General features: G+C 34.0%; 2 protein-coding genes across 7 annotated transcripts in view; both read right to left on the reverse strand.

Annotated features, from left to right (window-relative positions):
• Positions 1-22,413, reverse strand: part of LOC127869484 (unconventional myosin-Va-like) — an 81,588-nt gene that overhangs the window by 51,793 nt on the left and 7,382 nt on the right. Inside the window, exons 4-5 of one of the 6 annotated variants that reach the window (XM_052412112.1) lie at positions 10,237-10,408; positions 5,905-9,933 (exon numbers count right to left, since the gene is read on the reverse strand). In XM_052412112.1, coding sequence (XP_052268072.1) covers positions 10,294-10,408 — 115 coding nt within the window. In that variant the 3' untranslated portion in view covers positions 5,905-9,933; positions 10,237-10,293. Of the gene's footprint in view, positions 1-5,904; positions 9,934-10,236; positions 10,409-18,322; positions 22,352-22,413 lie in introns of those variants that run through there. The other 5 variants (XM_052412111.1, XM_052412109.1, XM_052412110.1 and 2 more) reach the window with 5 other exon arrangements.
• LOC127869471 (unconventional myosin-Va-like) overlaps positions 1-22,413 on the reverse strand; it is a 77,269-nt gene that overhangs the window by 39,054 nt on the left and 15,802 nt on the right. The gene's annotated exons all lie outside the window — the stretch shown is intronic.

The raw sequence follows: 22,413 nt of genomic DNA on the forward strand, positions 1-22,413 counted from the left end.
TATTAATACATTGACAACATAGTCCAACTCGTTAAAGTTAAATATTAGGATTGTTTGCCAAACTCGGCTGAGCAATTTCATGTCAAAATATACGATGCAAGTAGATTAATTGTATCGACTAATTGACAAATTGGGTTGTATATATTAATATGTTAGAAAACTGTCGAGTGACCAGGTATAAATCCTGAGTGGTTCGTGTTTATCGTTTGGCTTGTATTTATCTTATTATTCATGTATCTAGTAACAGTACGCTAAATACTTTGCCTTCTCATCTGATGACTGAAATAGGTCAAATGTAATGAATTGTGCTCCCTTGTTAAATATCACATTTGCTGCTTTCCAATCATTATTGGACAGTTACCATCGGGGATAAATATTTTAAGATTTTTTGAAGGGCGGTGTAGCAAAATCGTAATATTATGTGGCTTATCCCTTCTTGGCTAAAATAGAACACAATCACTCTAGTCTTGTTTTGTGATATAACGTTCTCTAAACTAAGTATAGATGTTTGAAGCAAATTGTGGCTAATCGGTGCTTATACCATAAAAAGCTGGTATAGGGTAAAAGTAATCACGTTATCTGTTTGCGTTCGCTAAAATATGAGATTTGTCAGGACACATTGAAGGAGGAGTATTAGTATTATCATATATACTATCGTAACTAATATTTCAACCAGCATCGACGGAGATTTGACGGCTGGCTGTCAACAAAATAATGACGAGAATAATGACGAGGGTTTGCAAAGACTGTTTTTTTATCATGTTTTTTTCATATTGCATACCTTCATTCATAATTGATTTTAAATTCGCTAATCAATTAACTCTCTGGGATTTACTGCATATTAATAGTGCATATCTCGTTGGCGTGTTATTTAACGAGTTAACGAATAATACCATGGACGATGATTTGGTCGTATTTTAAACATTAAATAGGTTCATAGTTTATTAACAATAATTGGTATGCCTTTGTAAAATTCAATAGCTGTGTAAATAAATGTACCTTCTATAAGCGAGACCAATCGTAATAAAGAAGTATTCACATTGTTATTTTTGAACTCGGCTGAGATATCGTTAGAACAAATGTTCTTACCGATGTTCATGAAGACTAGACAATGAAAGTGACTTCTAGGCTATAAACTTGCTCTTTTTACTTAATCTAGTGAACGTTTTTAGTTAACATAGCCCAGAGTCGATTGGGACAAATGTTCTGACCAAATTTAATGTAGATCAGCCAATAAATGTGGCAATTATTCCCCCCTTAGATGGCCATTTTTTCAAGGAACCGGAACAGTTTTTGAAATTTAGTCGAGATATTATAAGAACTAATTACCTTGCCAAATTTGGTGAAGAATGGGCTGTAAATGTGACTTGTTTGGGCAATCGGTCACTTGCCTTAAATGAAGGACCAACTTATTGTTTTTAATAAGAAGTCAATACTGCTACAGCAGCTGGAGTTTCACTTCTTTATATTGAAGAGAGTTAAGGTTTTATTATAGAGATATAAGGAAAAATGCCCTGCAGCCTGGCAGCCATGTTTTTCAACGGACATAATCATTTTTGAACTCAGCACCGATATCAGTATTTCAAATCTTCTGACCATGTTTTGTGAAGATTGGAAATTGGAAAAAATGTGGCCTCTTCAGTGTTAACAAGGCACAAGTTGACGATGCACACCATACGACGGAAAAAAGGCGATCACACAATCCAGAGTTTAAATAAAATTACATTACACGAGATATGTATTTTCACCATACGAGAGGGAAGGAAACGTTAAAATCTAAATTAAATATTAATAACGCGCTGACCTAAATTTTAACTTTAATCCAATGCTTAAAACAATAAAGTTACAAAGATACGCACTTCCTTTTTCTATTTTTGTCATTCCCTTTCTTAAAATCTATTTAAAACCACACTATTTTAAATAACATTTATATCGAATGCTAACCATTCTAACCTAAACATGATTAACGAAACCGTAATCCTCTCGCAGTTAGTTATTTTATTCCTATGGAAGTTTGTAAAATTTTATTACCGAATAATCTAAATTGTTGTTATTTTGACGCATGTGTATTTATTATTGCTTTTTTTATTGTTATTTTTACGATGAGCTGTTTATGCTTAAGTCGTAAATAAACTATCTGTTCTGTTCTGTTTAAATTATGCATGACAAACACACAATCTGAAATAATTTTGGATTTTTTCGATGCTTTAACAAATATTTTACTGTTAAATACAATAACACGTCCGACTTGTCATCATTAAAATCCACAGTTTAAATAGTATTTCGTTACACGAGATACATATTAATATTTTTTTATTTGATACCATACAAGAGCGAAGGAGACATAAAAAACTAAATTTAGTATTTACTTTTATCTACTATAACATTTGTATCGAATGCTATCCACTCTGACCCAGACCACGATTTGCGAAACCGTTATCCTGTCGCAGCGAGTTATTTTATTCCCATGGAGGATTAAATTATGCATGACAAAAATTCAATCGAAAAAACTTTTGGATTCTTTTGATGCCTTAAAAAATATTTTACTGTTAAATAAAATAAAATATCCGACTTGTCGTCATAAAAATCCAGAGTTTAAATGAAATAATGTTACACGAGATATGTATTTCATACTATACGAGAGCGAAGGAGTCATAAACAACTAAATTTAGTATTATCGACACGCCTACCTAAATCATAACTTTACTCCAATGCTTAAAACAATAAAGTTACATCGATATGCACGTCCATTTTCAGCTTTTTCCTTTCCTTTCTCAAACTTTATTTAAAACACACTAGTTTTAATAACATTTGTATCGAATGCTTACCATTCTGACCCAAAACACAATTTACGAAACCATAATCCTGTCGCAGCGAGTTATTTTTTTATTCCTATGGAAGTTTTAATTATGCATGCCAAAAATACAGTCGAAAATACTTTTGGATTCTTTTGATGCTTTAACAAATATTTTACTGTTCAATAAAATAACAAATCCGATTTGTCGTCATTAAACAACAGAGTTTAAATAAAATAATGTTACACGAGATGTTTTTTATACTATACGAGAGCGCAGATTTGATAAAAAACTAAATTTACTATTAACGACACGCTTACCTCAATTGTAACTTTAATCCAACGCTTAAAACAATAAATTTACAACGATATGAACTTCCATTTTCTGTTTTTCCTGCCCTCTCTCAAAAGCTATTAAAAACCACATTATTTTTTAATAACATTGATATCAAATGCTAACCATTGTAACCCAAAACATGATTTAGGAAACCGTATTCATGTTGCAGCGAGTTATTTTATTCCTATGGAAGTTCAAATTATGCATGGATGACAAACACATAATCCGAAATACTTTTGGATTCTTTTGATGCTTTAAAAATATTTTACTGTTAAATAAAATAACATGTTCGACTTGTCCTCATTAAAATCCAGAGTTTTAATCAAATAAAGTCACACGAGATCTGCATTTCATACCATGCAAGAGCAAAGAAATCATAAAAAAACTTAATATAGTATAATCGACACGCTAACCTAAATTTTAACTTTAATCCAATGCTTAAACTAATAAAGTAAAAACAATACGCACTTTTATTTTCTGTTTTTTCCTTCCCTTTCACAAAATTTATTTAAAACCACACTATTTTCTAATTATATTTGTATCAAATGCTTACCATAACAAAACCGTAATCCTGTCGCAGTGAGTTATTTTATTCCTAGGCTATGGGCATTTAAATCATGCATGCCAAACACACAATCCGAAATAGTTTTGGATTCTTTCGATGCTTCAAAAAATATTAAACTGCACGTCCGACTTGTCGTCATTAAAATACAGACTTTAAATGAAATACGTACCACGAGATACGTATTTCATATTTGTGATGAACAAAGTGGCAATTAAACACAAGGCTTACACTGCTCAAAAAAGGTTCCAATTTGTTGCAAACAAATGAAATAAAACATTCACATTAATCAATTACAATTACAAGCTATTTGTTTGTGTACTGACATACATTCAATTGTGGTGTGGTCAACCGGGATCACCTATGAGAGAATCAGGTGAACCAACCACTGGGCTAATCAGACATCAGTCTGAGAGTATTGTTGCTCAGCTGTACATATTCTGCTAATCTTTACAGAACCTTGATAATGCTCAGGCTTGACACGGAGTGTATATTGATCTCATCTAGAGTCCGTGAACTTTGAGGAGTTTATGATTTATAATCATAGAGGGGAAATATTCCAGACGTAAAACAGATCATCATTATATGGACAACAGCTGCACAACTGTATGCGAAAAAGGTAAATCAGTATATTATATCCAGAACTAACTTGCAAAGCAAAGTCCGAAATATGCAACGTCTGACTTCTATTTCGATATTTATGAATTCAAGATATAATGATAACTGAACTGTTCTACTTTCAGAAAAAAAAACTTTAAAACATATATTTTTATAAAAATGAAACAAATCAAACCAAATACTTATCATCAGCCGCAATGTCAATAAAACAAGACGGCGCTCAACTTAGACATGGATGAAGTAAACTATTCTGAGAAGATCGAGTTCAGAATAATACAACGTTTCACGAAGATTTGACTTGAAATGTGTCGTCTATATGTTAGCAAGCTTTTTTCTTTAATTTTATCTAGTGACCTAATTTTATCATAATTAATTATTATAATTAATAATTATCATAACATTATTATTTATATTAATATAATTATTCATAATTTTAAAAAATAAAGTTTCGAACTCAGTCAAGATTTGCTTGAGACATATATGTTCTTACCATTTTTCATGAAGTTTGGACAACACATGTGACTTATGTAGTGTTAATAAGGTTTCGCTATAGCCATATAAGGCAAACTGCCCCGCTACATGGCGGCCCTACATTTCAAATGATCGGAACTATTTGAGATTCGGCTCAAATATCACAAGAACAAAGGCTGTTTGTAAACCACGCATGCCCCCATATGGGCGTTCAGTTGTAGTGGCAGCCATTGTGTGAATACGTTAGAAACCATTTTACTGCTTCAAGTCACTTTGACCTTGACCTTTGATCTAGTGACATGAAAATTGCCGGGGCTATTTTTGAGCTAAAATAAATGTTTCGACAAAATCCCATGAATAATGGACTGACTAAAAATGTGAGAGTGTTAACCAACTTTCACTTTAGCAATATAAGGAAAAATGCTCCGCTCATTAGAGACCACGCTTTAAAGCGATTCGAAACCAGTTTCGAACTCTTACATATCATTAAAACAAATATTCTGACGACGTTTCATGAAGATTGGACTATATATATATATATATATATGATTACACAAAGTTTAAGATTTTCCTTCAATTTGACCAGGTGACATTTTAATTTGTATTACCTCAAGTGACCCAGTTTCAAACTCGGCAAAGATACCATTGAAACAAATCTCATGACCAAGTTTCATGAAGTTCAAAATTAATGCGGCTTCTAGAGTTTTAACAAACACAATGTTAACGACGTACGGCGGACAAACTACGATCACAAAAGCTCATCTGGAGCACGGTGTGCTCAGGTGAGCCAAAAATGACATGCAGTTACGTAAATACAGCACTTTCATAAAGCAGCATAATCTAGTGATTACACGGATGGGAAAATATATAATAATGCGCTAAACAAAAAAAATAGCCCTCATTATATTTATATGTAACACTGTAAAGCGCATGCGCAGAAGAACGAATGATTGCGTGCGCCATCTACCGAAATGTTTTTACGAAGTATAAATTGAGATAGATAGAGTACACTACAGCAGTTCATTTCCAAATTCCAGATTCTTCTTTTTGTCGCTATAATAGTTTTTATGTTTATAATGTAATTTAAAAGGATTTTTAAGCGCACAAATAACAAACTATGTGTAAGCATTCGAATTTTAATTCTGTTTCAAACAAAATCCAGCAAAAAAAAATACATAAAAACTTGGCTTTGCATGTGGCGTAATGTACAATACATGTACAATACTATTTAACAAAAACGCAACATTGCGCATTTGTATAACTATTGCCATTAACTCTAAACACGTAACAAATGCTATAGTAATTGCAAAACCATAACATATGATATATATTGAAAAGAGACAAAACACGGTAAAATTTAACATATATCCAAATAACGTTATTCGTGTGTGTTATACAAATATATGCATATACCGTGTCAAAGGATGGTGGAGTAGAGTTGCAAAAGGCACTACGGGATACAATTATTCCTTAACGATGGAACGGCTGCACTTATAACCATAACATAAGTATGCATAGCCTCAAGCTAGTGATAATAATATTGTTTTGTAAACAGGAACATTCAGGCACTCAATGGATTTCTTGCTATAATCAAAAGCAACAAAACGTTTTAACAAACTTTTATACAATAACAATAGATGGGCTTTGATTGCTTTAATTAACATACATTGTATCACATTTGTATAGGAAATTTAACTTGAAAATCAATTAAACAACAGGGCTAAAATGTCCGTAGATCGCCCACCTGTGTAATGGGGCATTGTCAGTTTCAAACCCAGGGACATGGTTTGAGCACTCTTTGTAAAGGACAACTATATCATGTTTCGTGGTCAATAGTACACCTCTTGAAATTGTTCTTCAAGATAAAACTTTCAATCTAATGCCACAATAAAAGACTAACAATAATGTGAACCCCGTGGCGTGACGCTTTTGACTCCAGGGGCATGATTTGCACGATATTTGAGACAGACTACCATACGATGTTGTATCTCAAATAGAAAACCTCTGTGCATTATGGTGTCTGAGCTGTTTAAGCTGTTCACAATAGAAAACTATATAAATCATGTAAACCCTGGGGCCTGGTCAGTTTTAATCCCTATGGCATGATTTGAACAAACGCATTAGAAGGCTATTCTGTAAAGTTTTTTCACACAAAATATATGACTCCTAACCTATGCATTTCAGAATAAAAATAATTACATTTTAAGTTTAAGTGACCTACATATGCAATTGACTTGAACGATTTGAACAGCTTTGAAAAATCATTTGTGTAAAATATCGTGAAAATCTGCCGAAACGTTTAGGATGAACAGTTAACATATAACACAGGATGTGCACAACGTTGTTCAAAGAGCTTACCATGTGAACTTTGCACACAGGTGAGCTTAAAATGAAACACATGATGAAACATCACAAACATGCTGGGAACCAAAACAAAACATGTTGATATCTTCAAAAAAAGAAGGAACCAGGACAAATGTCGCTTTTACCTTTCAAATATCTTACAAACGCAACCTGAGACAACGGTCCACCAATCACAGCAAACTAAATTAATACTGTGTATATAGGAACTAACACAAGTTATCATTGCATTTAATTTTTAGGAATTTTAATAATTATTCTGAAGTTATAAAAAACATGGTATAAAGTGTTCACAAGTGTAAGAGCCATGATCACTCTGTTGAAACAAGAAACTTTCTACAAAAATTGCTGATAAATTAAAAAAAAGTGTTCACATATCTCATGCCATTATACGTTTTTAATGCCATTAGGAAAACATAACTATACCAAATGTGTCAGTGAATAAAAAGTTAGTCACTGAAAACATTCAACATATTATCAAAAATAAGTTTAAGATAGGAATTATCATAATGGCTTTATAACATAAGGAACGTTTTAAAACAGGTGTCAATGCATGTTATACATCATATGTTGGTAACACCATCCAATAGTTCACATTGTCATTTCCTATACATATATCAAATGCTGCAGAATAGCAACATACATAACATTCTAAAACACGGTGCACAACAAATCATTATTATCTACACAATACTAAATGCATATCAAAGTATAAAAACGTTAATATTGTAGAGCATGTTCACAGATCAGATTTTATTCCGTTCCGTGTAACTTTATATTACATTTTACTTCTAGACCATCACATTTTACCCAGTTTAACAATATATTTCAGATTTGTATTTCAATACATCTGGAATGATTGATAATCGAAATGTGACATAAAATATCAACCTTTCTAAGTGATACACTTGCTAGAAAATGTACTAATAGATGATGGGAACAAACCATTCATAAGTAAATGTATGTCATGATTCTCACATGCGGCTTGGTGAGCAATAAGATATTTCATCAAAGAATGTACTACATGTATTTAAATTAATTAAATATTTTGGAATAGATGCTTGCTATAGGACATGCCACACTGCCATATATTCAACACATAATGACATGCTTGACTAGTAGGCAATCATTGACCATATATGGCCAGGTCATGTATGGAAATGCTTTAGACTCTATATAAGACGATAATGTAATATAATTTTAATTATAATCAGTATTAAATAAATATAGGATATGCTCAGCATGTCTCATGAATCATGAAAGTTCAGTTAGATAGCGTCACAAATAATATCTTCACTTTGAACAACATATGTGTACCTTGAACATACATATTATGTATCATGGGGAAACCATACACTTGAGTTTTACTATACTAAAATATAAACACCCACTGGAAAGTCATAAACAATATGGAATTTTAAACCTAAACAAATACACATTGTTCATTTGGTGTTGAATACAAAATTACTAACAAAAATAGATTACATTAACAAATGTTATTACAAACAAGAGATGTGTTTGTCAGAAACACAATGCCCCCACACAATACTTCTCCGCTTTGATTAATAAAACAAAAATATCATTTGGCAGGTACAGATAATTATCTCCCTTTGAAGCTAAATACTTCCCTTGGATTTGTTTTCTTGACCTTTGACCTTGGAGGATGACCTTGACCTTTCACCACTCAAAATGTGCAGTTTCATGAGATACACATGCATGCTTAATATCAAGTTGCTTTCTGAAGTGACATAGAAGTAATAAGCATTTTTCAAAACCTAAACGCAAAGTTTGACGGACAGACAAACGGACATACAGACCGACAGTCCGATCACTATATGTCCTCCTTCTATGCCTTACTTCGGGGCATACAAACACTAAGCCTGCTTTTTGCAAACAAGAGCACCGCATAACGGGTTCCTAGCTCGGCAGCAGGTGCAGTTTGAATAAATGAAAGCTTGTCATAATTCTTTTTAGAGGTAACAGTGACCTTGCCATTTAACCTAGTGACCCAAAAATGGATGTGGAATGTAGAACTCATCAAGGTGCAGCTACATATGAAGTTTCAAAGTTGTAGATTGAGGAACTTTGATATTAGAGCCAATGTTCAAAACCTCAACAAAATGTTTTAGCACGACGCGGACGACGACGGACACGACGACGGACACGACGAGCTGGCTATGACAAAACATTTGCTTATAAACAAATCAGATATGGTTTTGATTTCTTCTAAAATGCTGCAGTACATTCACTGCACACATGAATATTGTGTTGTATAACTTATGCAGCTATCAAATAATAAACTGATAAATAAATACCTGATATATTTAACTGAACTTAAACAGTGAAACAAGTGTATTATATGTAGAAAAACGTAAGATGATAACATTTAGTAAAACAGGTAGAAGAATCTCTAAACATAAAAATACACCGAACACCATATCCATTAGTACGTTACATTTGTAGAAACTTAAAAATGTTGTGACGTTTGGCAGAATATAATATACATTTAATACAATAAAAAGTTGCCCAAGGAGTGTACCCAGGCTACAGCTAACACCTTACAACCAGTTTTGCTATATTAAGCTGTTGTGGCACTTTAATGGTCTCCAGGGCGATACTAGAAGCGTTGAAAGGGAAGGTAACTGAGTATGAGTATTTGAGGTCCATGAGGAGCGAGTTATCAGTGCTCTCCCTTTCCTTTAACTTCTGCTCGATCTTTCGGATGTACGAGATTGGAACAGGTTCCTCAAACACATCCACGGGCGTGTAGAGTTTCAGACTCTTAACAATCTGGAAAAAACAACAACAGCGTGCATGGTCCTCTGTCGATTATTCATGAAAATCAAAATAATTGCAAATATTACCTCAGCATCCTTAATAACAACCCTAATATAAGCACAGCAACCATTAATGACAACCCTTATATACACAACTATAATGAAAACTCATTCCAGCGTCAGTTATTTAAACATCACATGTAAACAAGAACACATGACCATCACATGATAACCATAACACATAGCAATAATCACGAAATTACATTCATACATACATAATGACAATCAATTATCAATCTAAATGATAAAGCCCCACCTGTGTTACTGTGAGTTTGGAGCACATTTCACACACATTGTCTACGTCTGCGTCCGTCTAACGGGCATACAGCAGCTGGGAGGCGTGGATGATCGGCTCTAAACTGGAACCAGCACCGGACTCCTGCAGCTTGTTGTCACGCAACCACTGCTCCATGTGGGACAGGTTGTATCTGGAATAGAGGGAAACAATGTTAGACAGTTTGCACAGGCTTATCAGAGACAACAATTCATGGTTTGACTGGATTTTCGTTTACAAGAGAGTTGTTTGAAACAAAACATACAATAAGAGCGAAGAATTGCCCTGATTAGCATATTTGAACTGCACAGGCTTATCTGGGACAACAATTACCCTACGTGCATTGAGTCCAGTTTTCCCAGAACAAGGCTTATACACATGGAGTTCAGTTTATTACCTGATTTGCATACTACTAAGACCACTTGCACATGTCTCATATATATCGAGTTAATTGTATTACCTCATTTGCATGCCATTGGACGAGTTGCACATGTCCTTTATTACCTGATTTGCACGGCATTGAACCGGTTACACAAGTCCTTTATTACCTGATTTGCATGTCCTTGAACCAGTTACACAAGTCCTTTATTACCTGATTTGCATGTCCTTGAACCAGTAACACAAGTCCTTTATTACCTGATTTGCATGTCCTTGAACCAGTTACACAAGTCCTTTATTACCTGATTTGCACGTCCTTGAACCAGTTACACAAGTCCTTTATTACCTGATTTGCATGTCCTTGAACCAGTTACACATGTCCTTTATAACCTGATTTGCATGTCCTTGAACCAGTTGCACATGTCCTTCATTACCTGATTTGCATGTCCTTGAACCAGTTACACAAGTCTTTTTTTACCTGATTTGCATGTCCTTGAACCAGTTACACATGTCCTTTATTACCTCATTTGCATGCCATGGTACCAAATGTGCATGTCATGTATTACCTGATTTGCATGTCCTTGAACCAGTTACACATGTCCTTTATTACCTATTTTGCATGTCCTTGAACCAGTTACACAAGTCCTTTATTACCTGATTTGCATGTCCATGAGCCAGTTACACAAGTCCTTTATTACCTGATTTGCATGTCCTTGAACCAATTACACATGTCCTTTATTACCTGATTTGCATGTCCTTGAACAAGTTACACATGTTCTTCATTATCTGATTTGCATGTCCTTGAACCACTTACACATGTCCTTCGTTACCTATTTTGCATGTCCTTGAACCATTTACACATGTCCTTTATTACCTGATTTGCATGTCCTTGAACCAGTTGCACATGTCCTTCATTACCAGATGTGCATGTCCTTGAACCAGTTACACAAGTCCTTTTTTACCTGATTTGCATGTCCTTGAACCAGTTACACATGTCCTTTATTACCTCATTTGCATGCCCTTGGACCAGTTGCACATGTTTTTTATTACCTGATTTGCATGTCCTTGAACCAGTTACACATGCCCTTTATTACCTGATTTGCATGTCCTTTAACCAGTTACACAAGTCCTTTATTACCTATTACCTAATTTGCATGTCCATGAGCCAGTTACACAAGTTCTTTATTACCTGATTTGCATGTCCTTGAACCAGTTACACATGTCCTTTATTACCTGATTTGCATGTCCTTGAACCAGTTACACATGTTCTTCATTACCTGATTTGCATGTCCTTGAACCAGTTACACATGTCCTTCATTACCTGATTTGCTTGTCCTTGAACCAGTTACACATGTCCTTTATTACCTAAATTGCATGTCCTTGAACCAGTTATACATGTCCTTCATTACCTGATTGCATGTCCTTAAACCAGTTACACATTTTCTTTATTACCGGATTTGCATTCCCTTGGACGAGTTGCACATGTCCTTCCTCAGAAGGAGGTTGGTAAGGGCGCTGGCTCCCAGGAAGTAGTAGACCTGTCTGAAGATCTGCTTGATCACTTCATGGTCCACTGCAGGCTGCGTGAGCACCCCTAAGACCAGATTCATCTGCAATGGACAAGAGATAATACTAGGTGAAAAAACGAAAGAAGAGGTACATCTGGAATCGACATGAGATCTCGGCTGTGGAATTTCCCGTATTTTCACCTGTGCATACACAAGTAAATAGCAAATATCCAAATGTCTGAAATCATGAAGATGGGAAGAAATATGCTTTTAACAAGCATTTTTTTAATATACCTTATTTTTTACCACATTTGGCCCAGTTTCGAATTTTACTGAGATGTTATTGGGACAAATGTCTATACTATGTTTCATGAAGACAAGGCAATAAATGTGACCTCTTTAGTTTTCACAAGGTCAGAGCAGACAACACACAAGAGAAAACGCAAAAACAAACCACAAACAAAAGCTTATCACAAAAGCTCATCATGACCAGTTGTTTCTCAGATCAGGGGAGTTCAAAATAATTGATTTGATGTAGACAATATATGTGACGTCGTCAGCGAAAATCAGTCTTGTGTACGCTGACGTTAATGTCAGGAAATCGCGCGTTTAAAATCTGGTACGAAAATGCGCTGGATATTTCGTCTTTTTTATACAAATTCTCGGCTCATAATTTTTGTAATGTTTTTAAAAATTTCAACAAAAAAACATGACTTTGTCCTTTAAGCACTGGTACAATTGGTGGTTTGTAATCAATTTTTATTTCAAATTATTACCATTGAATGACACAGTTTCGTTTGAGCAGTTCACAGGTAGCGCCACCTGTCTTGTAGTGTAGATTGTTAATGGCTATTTAACACTGTAAATCAAAGTGACATCGTGTACTGATGGATGTTTTCGATCGAAGAAGGTTCGGCAATAATATTATCACAATAATAAAATAGGTAAGTGAAAGAGATATTTGTCTTCTGGCTTTGTAATTAATTTTCGCGACTCGCAAGTTTGACCCGGAAGTAAATTGTACGCTAGCAACTGTATTGTCTACGTAAATGGTGGCATATTTAAATTTGACCTTTAAATGGCATATCTCAATTAAGTAACACCAGCACTATTCCATATGAAATTTCACAAAACCAGGACATTTCGATTTTAAATGATTTATCTAATATAAATAACTTTATTTTGAAACTTCTCAACCAGCTACTCAAGATTTGTTTGATGTGTTAGAAGATGATGAAAATTTAATCAACTACTCATTATTTACTTTTTATTGTTGTATGTGTGCGTGCGTGTCTGAGTTATCGTGTGGAGGATATCATTCTCGTTTAATATCAATCTTTAATCATAAGACAGTAACCATGCATTATCTAAATGTTTCAAACCACCTATTAATTAATTGGAAAAAAGGAACTATTTGGGTATCTCCTGTAAGTTATTACGGTTTATTTATTAGTCTTCTGTTTCACAGCAAAGCAGGGTTTTTACCATGCAGACGAAGGCCAGTCACATGGTAAAGGTGCAAATGCTGTGGTCAGCCAGGTTCACCACTACCTTAAAACATACGGTCTAGACGAACAGCATGCTCATTTTCAGTGTGACAACTGTTGCGGCCAAAATAAAAACTACATAGTCATCTGGTACCTTCTGTGGAGAGTTCTGGTAAGTTATAACAAGCACTTAGTTATTGTGTTTCTGATTGCTTTTTTATTGCTTTTCTTCAGTGTTGAGAAATTAATTTAGCTAAACCCGTTGTTAAAAATATTTCTTTGCAGAAATCCAATTACAAAAATGTGAAGCGTGTTGATACGTAGTGAAAATGTTAAAATTTGCTTTTTTACTCTGATATCAATCCCAAAAGGAAAAATCTCATTAATTAGAAATGGGTCAAAACATTTTTATAGTCAGTCAATTACTACAAACATACATATTCTAAAGTGTAGCCTGATCTTTTTTAAAACTGATTTTTAAACATTTCAGGTTTACACAGAACCATCACACTTATTTTTATGTAGGTAGGACATACGAAGTTTACACCAGATTGGCACTTTGGCATCTGGAAGTCTAAGTGGAGGTAAATTCCTTATCACAGTATGGTGTATGTTACCTGCATGATCCTTCTTGATAAACCTTGATTGCATTTCCATAAATCTATTCAGTTGTATAGTTCTGCCAAGTAACAAAATATAATGAACATAATAATTTGATAATAGAGAAACTATATTTTGCATTTGTTTCGTTATAAAATGGTAATCTTGATACAGAAACTTCAATGCAGAAACTTTGTCTGATGTCGCAGTGGGATTATCGTCAAGGACGGGCCACAACATTCCCCAGCTTGTGGGGGACACTTCCAATCCTGTGGTGTTCTACGATTGGAAGGATTATCTTTCGACATTGTTTCAACCCATAAAGAATAACACCATATTTCACCAATTCCATGTGTCAGCGGATCATCCGGGTGTTGTGGAGTGCAGGGAATTTAGTGACTCACCAATAGTCAGAATCAATCTCAGGAAGGTCTCGAAAGTGAATGTTAATGTGAGCTGTCACAACCTGCCAAATGAATGTTTGCGAAAGGGCTTGATCTGGACCGTCAGTGGTACCATTTGAACACATTCGTGAATTCTGTCGCACAGATGAAGCCAAACACTTTACATGTCCGAAACCCGCTACTGGTATAAATCGACAAATAACAGACTTTGCCCCCAAAAAACAGAAGATGCATTAAGAGGCTCATTTGATCTTTTCTGATCATGCCACAACAATAACATACATCATGTATCAGTGTTTATTTTGGCCAAGGTATTGGGTGATACATTTTCCCCCAAACAGTACAAAAAGCACTATTCCATATGAAATTTCACAAAACCAGGACATTTCGATTTTAAATGATTTATCTAATATAAATAACTTTATTTTGAAACTTCTCAACCAGCTACTCAAGATTTGTTTGATGTGTTAGAAGATGATGAAAATTTAATCAACTACTCATTATTTACTTTTTATTGTTGTATGTGTTTTTTTAAATATCTCAGGGTCAAATTTACGGACCGACGAACGAACAGACAGACCTGACTGATGGAGGTAAAACCTCATATCCTCTCCAGCGAGACCATTTGGGGACTCGTAACATATTTAAATGATAATTAAAACAATATATTACTAAAATAAAACACATTTCCTGAAACAAAGATAATTTTTTCTTTTAGTGATGGCTTTAATTAAATCTGATGCTTTAACAAATATTTTACTGTTCAATAAAATAACAAATCCGATTTGTCGTCATTAAACAACAGAGTTTAAATAAAATAATGTTACACGAGATGTTTTTTATACTATACGAGAGCGCAGATTTGATAAAAAACTAAATTTACTATTAACGACACGCTTACCTCAATTGTAACTTTAATCCAACGCTTAAAACAATAAATTTACAACGATATGAACTTCCATTTTCTGTTTTTCCTGCCCTCTCTCAAAAGCTATTAAAAACCACATTATTTTTTAATAACATTGATATCAAATGCTAACCATTGTAACCCAAAACATGATTTAGGAAACCGTATTCATGTTGCAGCGAGTTATTTTATTCCTATGGAAGTTTAAATTATGCATGGATGACAAACACATAATCCGAAATACTTTTGGATTCTTTTGATGCTTTAAAAATATTTTACTGTTAAATAAAATAACATGTTCGACTTGTCCTCATTAAAATCCAGAGTTTTAATCAAATAAAGTCACACGAGATCTGCATTTCATACCATGCAAGAGCAAAGAAATCATAAAAAAACTTAATATAGTATAATCGACACGCTAACCTAAATTTTAACTTTAATCCAATGCTTAAACTAATAAAGTTAAAACAATACGCACTTTTATTTTCTGTTTTTTCCTTCCCTTTCACAAAATTTATTTAAAACCACACTATTTTCTAATTATATTTGTATCAAATGCTTACCATAACAAAACCGTAATCCTGTCGCAGTGAGTTATTTTATTCCTAGGCTATGGGCATTTAAATCATGCATGCCAAACACACAATCCGAAATAGTTTTGGATTCTTTCGATGCTTCAAAAAATATTAAACTGCACGTCCGACTTGTCGTCATTAAAATACAGACTTTAAATGAAATACGTACCACGAGATACGTATTTCATATTTGTGATGAACAAAGTGGCAATTAAACACAAGGCTTACACTGCTCAAAAAAGGTTCCAATTTGTTGCAAACAAATGAAATAAAACATTCACATTAATCAATTACAATTACAAGCTATTTGTTTGTGTACTGACATACATTCAATTGTGGTGTGGTCAACCGGGATCACCTATGAGAGAATCAGGTGAACCAACCACTGGGCTAATCAGACATCAGTCTGAGAGTATTGTTGCTCAGCTGTACATATTCTGCTAATCTTTACAGAACCTTGATAATGCTCAGGCTTGACACGGAGTGTATATTGATCTCATCTAGAGTCCGTGAACTTTGAGGAGTTTATGATTTATAATCATAGAGGGGAAATATTCCAGACGTAAAACAGATCATCATTATATGGACAACAGCTGCACAACTGTATGCGAAAAAGGTAAATCAGTATATTATATCCAGAACTAACTTGCAAAGCAAAGTCCGAAATATGCAACGTCTGACTTCTATTTCGATATTTATGAATTCAAGATATAATGATAACTGAACTGTTTTACTTTCAGAAAAAAAACTTTAAAACATATATTTTTATAAAAATGAAACAAATCAAACCAAATACTTATCATCAGCCGCAATGTCAATAAAACAAGACGGCGCTCAACTTAGACATGGATGAAGTAAACTATTCTGAGAAGATCGAGTTCAGAATAATACAACGTTTCACGAAGATTTGACTTGAAATGTGTCGTCTATATGTTAGCAAGCTTTTTTCTTTAATTTTATCTAGTGACCTAATTTTATCATAATTAATTATTATAATTAATAATTATCATAACATTATTATTTATATTAATATAATTATTCATAATTTTAAAAAATAAAGTTTCGAACTCAGTCAAGATTTGCTTGAGACATATATGTTCTTACCATTTTTCATGAAGTTTGGACAACACATGTGACTTATGTAGTGTTAATAAGGTTTCGCTATAGCCATATAAGGCAAACTGCCCCGCTACATGGCGGCCCTACATTTCAAATGATCGGAACTATTTGAGATTCGGCTCAAATATCACAAGAACAAAGGCTGTTTGTAAACCACGCATGCCCCCATATGGGCGTTCAGTTGTAGTGGCAGCCATTGTGTGAATACGTTAGAAACCATTTTACTGCTTCAAGTCACTTTGACCTTGACCTTTGATCTAGTGACATGAAAATTGCCGGGGCTATTTTTGAGCTAAAATAAATGTTTCGACAAAATCCCATGAATAATGGACTGACTAAAAATGTGAGAGTGTTAACCAACTTTCACTTTAGCAATATAAGGAAAAATGCTCCGCTCATTAGAGACCACGCTTTAAAGCGATTCGAAACCAGTTTCGAACTCTTACATATCATTAAAACAAATATTCTGACGACGTTTCATGAAGATTGGACTATATATATATATATATATATATGATTACACAAAGTTTAAGATTTTCCTTCAATTTGACCTGGTGACATTTTAATTTGTATTACCTCAAGTGACCCAGTTTCAAACTCGGCAAAGATACCATTGAAACAAATCTCATGACCAAGTTTCATGAAGTTCAAAATTAATGCGGCTTCTAGAGTTTTAACAAACACAATGTTAACGACGTACGGCGGACAAACTACGATCACAAAAGCTCATCTGGAGCACGGTGTGCTCAGGTGAGCCAAAAATGACATGCAGTTACGTAAATACAGCACTTTCATAAAGCAGCATAATCTAGTGATTACACGGATGGGAAAATATATAATAATGCGCTAAACAAAAAAAATAGCCCTCATTATATTTATATGTAACACTGTAAAGCGCATGCGCAGAAGAACGAATGATTGCGTGCGCCATCTACCGAAATGTTTTTACGAAGTATAAATTGAGATAGATAGAGTACACTACAGCAGTTCATTTCCAAATTCCAGATTCTTCTTTTTGTCGCTATAATAGTTTTTATGTTTATAATGTAATTTAAAAGGATTTTTAAGCGCACAAATAACAAACTATGTGTAAGCATTCGAATTTTAATTCTGTTTCAAACAAAATCCAGCAAAAAAAAATACATAAAAACTTGGCTTTGCATGTGGCGTAATGTACAATACATGTACAATACTATTTAACAAAAACGCAACATTGCGCATTTGTATAACTATTGCCATTAACTCTAAACACGTAACAAATGCTATAGTAATTGCAAAACCATAACATATGATATATATTGAAAAGAGACAAAACACGGTAAAATTTAACATATATCCAAATAACGTTATTCGTGTGTGTTATACAAATATATGCATATACCGTGTCAAAGGATGGTGGAGTAGAGTTGCAAAAGGCACTACGGGATACAATTATTCCTTAACGATGGAACGGCTGCACTTATAACCATAACATAAGTATGCATAGCCTCAAGCTAGTGATAATAATATTGTTTTGTAAACAGGAACATTCAGGCACTCAATGGATTTCTTGCTATAATCAAAAGCAACAAAACGTTTTAACAAACTTTTATACAATAACAATAGATGGGCTTTGATTGCTTTAATTAACATACATTGTATCACATTTGTATAGGAAATTTAACTTGAAAATCAATTAAACAACAGGGCTAAAATGTCCGTAGATCGCCCACCTGTGTAATGGGGCATTGTCAGTTTCAAACCCAGGGACATGGTTTGAGCACTCTTTGTAAAGGACAACTATATCATGTTTCGTGGTCAATAGTACACCTCTTGAAATTGTTCTTCAAGATAAAACTTTCAATCTAATGCCACAATAAAAGACTAACAATAATGTGAACCCCGTGGCGTGACGCTTTTGACTCCAGGGGCATGATTTGCACGATATTTGAGACAGACTACCATACGATGTTGTATCTCAAATAGAAAACCTCTGTGCATTATGGTGTCTGAGCTGTTTAAGCTGTTCACAATAGAAAACTATATAAATCATGTAAACCCTGGGGCCTGGTCAGTTTTAATCCCTATGGCATGATTTGAACAAACGCATTAGAAGGCTATTCTGTAAAGTTTTTTCACACAAAATATATGACTCCTAACCTATGCATTTCAGAATAAAAATAATTACATTTTAAGTTTAAGTGACCTACATATGCAATTGACTTGAACGATTTGAACAGCTTTGAAAAATCATTTGTGTAAAATTTCGTGAAAATCTGCCGAAACGTTTAGGATGAACAGTTAACATATAACACAGGATGTGCACAACGTTGTTCAAAGAGCTTACCATGTGAACTTTGCACACAGGTGAGCTTAAAATGAAACACATGATGAAACATCACAAACATGCTGGGAACCAAAACAAAACATGTTGATATCTTCAAAAAAAGAAGGAACCAGGACAAATGTCGCTTTTACCTTTCAAATATCTTACAAACGCAACCTGAGACAACGGTCCACCAATCACAGCAAACTAAATTAATACTGTGTATATAGGAACTAACACAAGTTATCATTGCATTTAATTTTTAGGAATTTTAATAATTATTCTGAAGTTATAAAAAACATGGTATAAAGTGTTCACAAGTGTAAGAGCCATGATCACTCTGTTGAAACAAGAAACTTTCTACAAAAATTGCTGATAAATTAAAAAAAAGTGTTCACATATCTCATGCCATTATACGTTTTTAATGCCATTAGGAAAACATAACTATACCAAATGTGTCAGTGAATAAAAAGTTAGTCACTGAAAACATTCAACATATTATCAAAAATAAGTTTAAGATAGGAATTATCATAATGGCTTTATAACATAAGGAACGTTTTAAAACAGGTGTCAATGCATGTTATACATCATATGTTGGTAACACCATCCAATAGTTCACATTGTCATTTCCTATACATATATCAAATGCTGCAGAATAGCAACATACATAACATTCTAAAACACGGTGCACAACAAATCATTATTATCTACACAATACTAAATGCATATCAAAGTATAAAAACGTTAATATTGTAGAGCATGTTCACAGATCAGATTTTATTCCGTTCCGTGTAACTTTATATTACATTTTACTTCTAGACCATCACATTTTACCCAGTTTAACAATATATTTCAGATTTGTATTTCAATACATCTGGAATGATTGATAATCGAAATGTGACATAAAATATCAACCTTTCTAAGTGATACACTTGCTAGAAAATGTACTAATAGATGATGGGAACAAACCATTCATAAGTAAATGTATGTCATGATTCTCACATGCGGCTTGGTGAGCAATAAGATATTTCATCACAGAATGTACTACATGTATTTAAATTAATTAAATATTTTGGAATAGATGCTTGCTATAGGACATGCCACACTGCCATATATTCAACACATAATGACATGCTTGACTAGTAGGCAATCATTGACCATATATGGCCAGGTCATGTATGGAAATGCTTTAGACTCTATATAAGACGATAATGTAATATAATTTTAATTATAATCAGTATTAAATAAATATAGGATATGTTCAGCATGTCTCATGAATCATGAAAGTTCAGTTAGATAGCGTCACAAATAATATCTTCACTTTGAACAACATATGTGTACCTTGAACATACATATTATGTATCATGGGGAAACCATACACTTGAGTTTTACTATACTAAAATATAAACACCCACTGGAAAGTCATAAACAATATGGAATTTTAAACCTAAACAAATACACATTGTTCATTTGGTGTTGAATACAAAATTACTAACAAAAATAGATTACATTAACAAATGTTATTACAAACAAGAGATGTGTTTGTCAGAAACACAATGCCCCCACACAATACTTCTCCGCTTTGATTAATAAAACAAAAATATCATTTGGCAGGTACAGATAATTATCTCCCTTTGAAGCTAAATACTTCCCTTGGATTTGTTTTCTTGACCTTTGACCTTGGAGGATGACCTTGACCTTTCACCACTCAAAATGTGCAGTTTCATGAGATACACATGCATGCTTAATATCAAGTTGCTTTCTGAAGTGACATAGAAGTAATAAGCATTTTTCAAAACCTAAACGCAAAGTGTGACGGACAGACAAACGGACATACAGACCGACAGTCCGATCACTATATGTCCTCCTTCTATGCCTTACTTCGGGGCATACAAACACTAAGCCTGCTTTTTGCAAACAAGAGCACCGCATAACGGGTTCCTAGCTCGGCAGCAGGTGCAGTTTGAATAAATGAAAGCTTGTCATAATTCTTTTTAGAGGTAACAGTGACCTTGCCATTTAACCTAGTGACCCAAAAATGGATGTGGAATGTAGAACTCATCAAGGTGCAGCTACATATGAAGTTTCAAAGTTGTAGATTGAGGAACTTTGATATTAGAGCCAATGTTCAAAACCTCAACAAAATGTTTTAGCACGACGCGGACGACGACGGACACGACGACGGACACGACGAGCTGGCTATGACAAAACATTTGCTTATAAACAAATCAGATATGGTTTTGATTTCTTCTAAAATGCTGCAGTACATTCACTGCACACATGAATATTGTGTTGTATAACTTATGCAGCTATCAAATAATAAACTGATAAATAAATACCTGATATATTTAACTGAACTTAAACAGTGAAACAAGTGTATTATATGTAGAAAAACGTAAGATGATAACATTTAGTAAAACAGGTAGAAGAATCTCTAAACATAAAAATACACCGAACACCATATCCATTAGTACGTTACATTTGTAGAAACTTAAAAATGTTGTGACGTTTGGCAGAATATAATATACATTTAATACAATAAAAAGTTGCCCAAGGAGTGTACCCAGGCTACAGCTAACACCTAACAACCAGTTTTGCTATATTAAGCTGTTGTGGCACTTTAATGGTCTCCAGAGCGATACTAGAAGCGTTGAAAGGGAAGGTAACTGAGTATGAGTATTTGAGGTCCATGAGGAGCGAGTTATCAGTGCTCTCCCTTTCCTTTAACTTCTGCTCGATCTTTCGGATGTACGAGATTGGAACAGGTTCCTCAAACACATCCACGGGCGTGTAGAGTTTCAGACTCTTAACAATCTGGAAAAAACAACAACAGCGTGCATGGTCCTCTGTCGATTATTCATGAAAATCAAAATAAT

The sequence above is a fragment of the Dreissena polymorpha genome, chromosome 2 (genome assembly GCF_020536995.1).
Source record: "Dreissena polymorpha isolate Duluth1 chromosome 2, UMN_Dpol_1.0, whole genome shotgun sequence".
Classification (NCBI taxonomy): Eukaryota; Metazoa; Mollusca; class Bivalvia; order Myida; family Dreissenidae; genus Dreissena; species Dreissena polymorpha.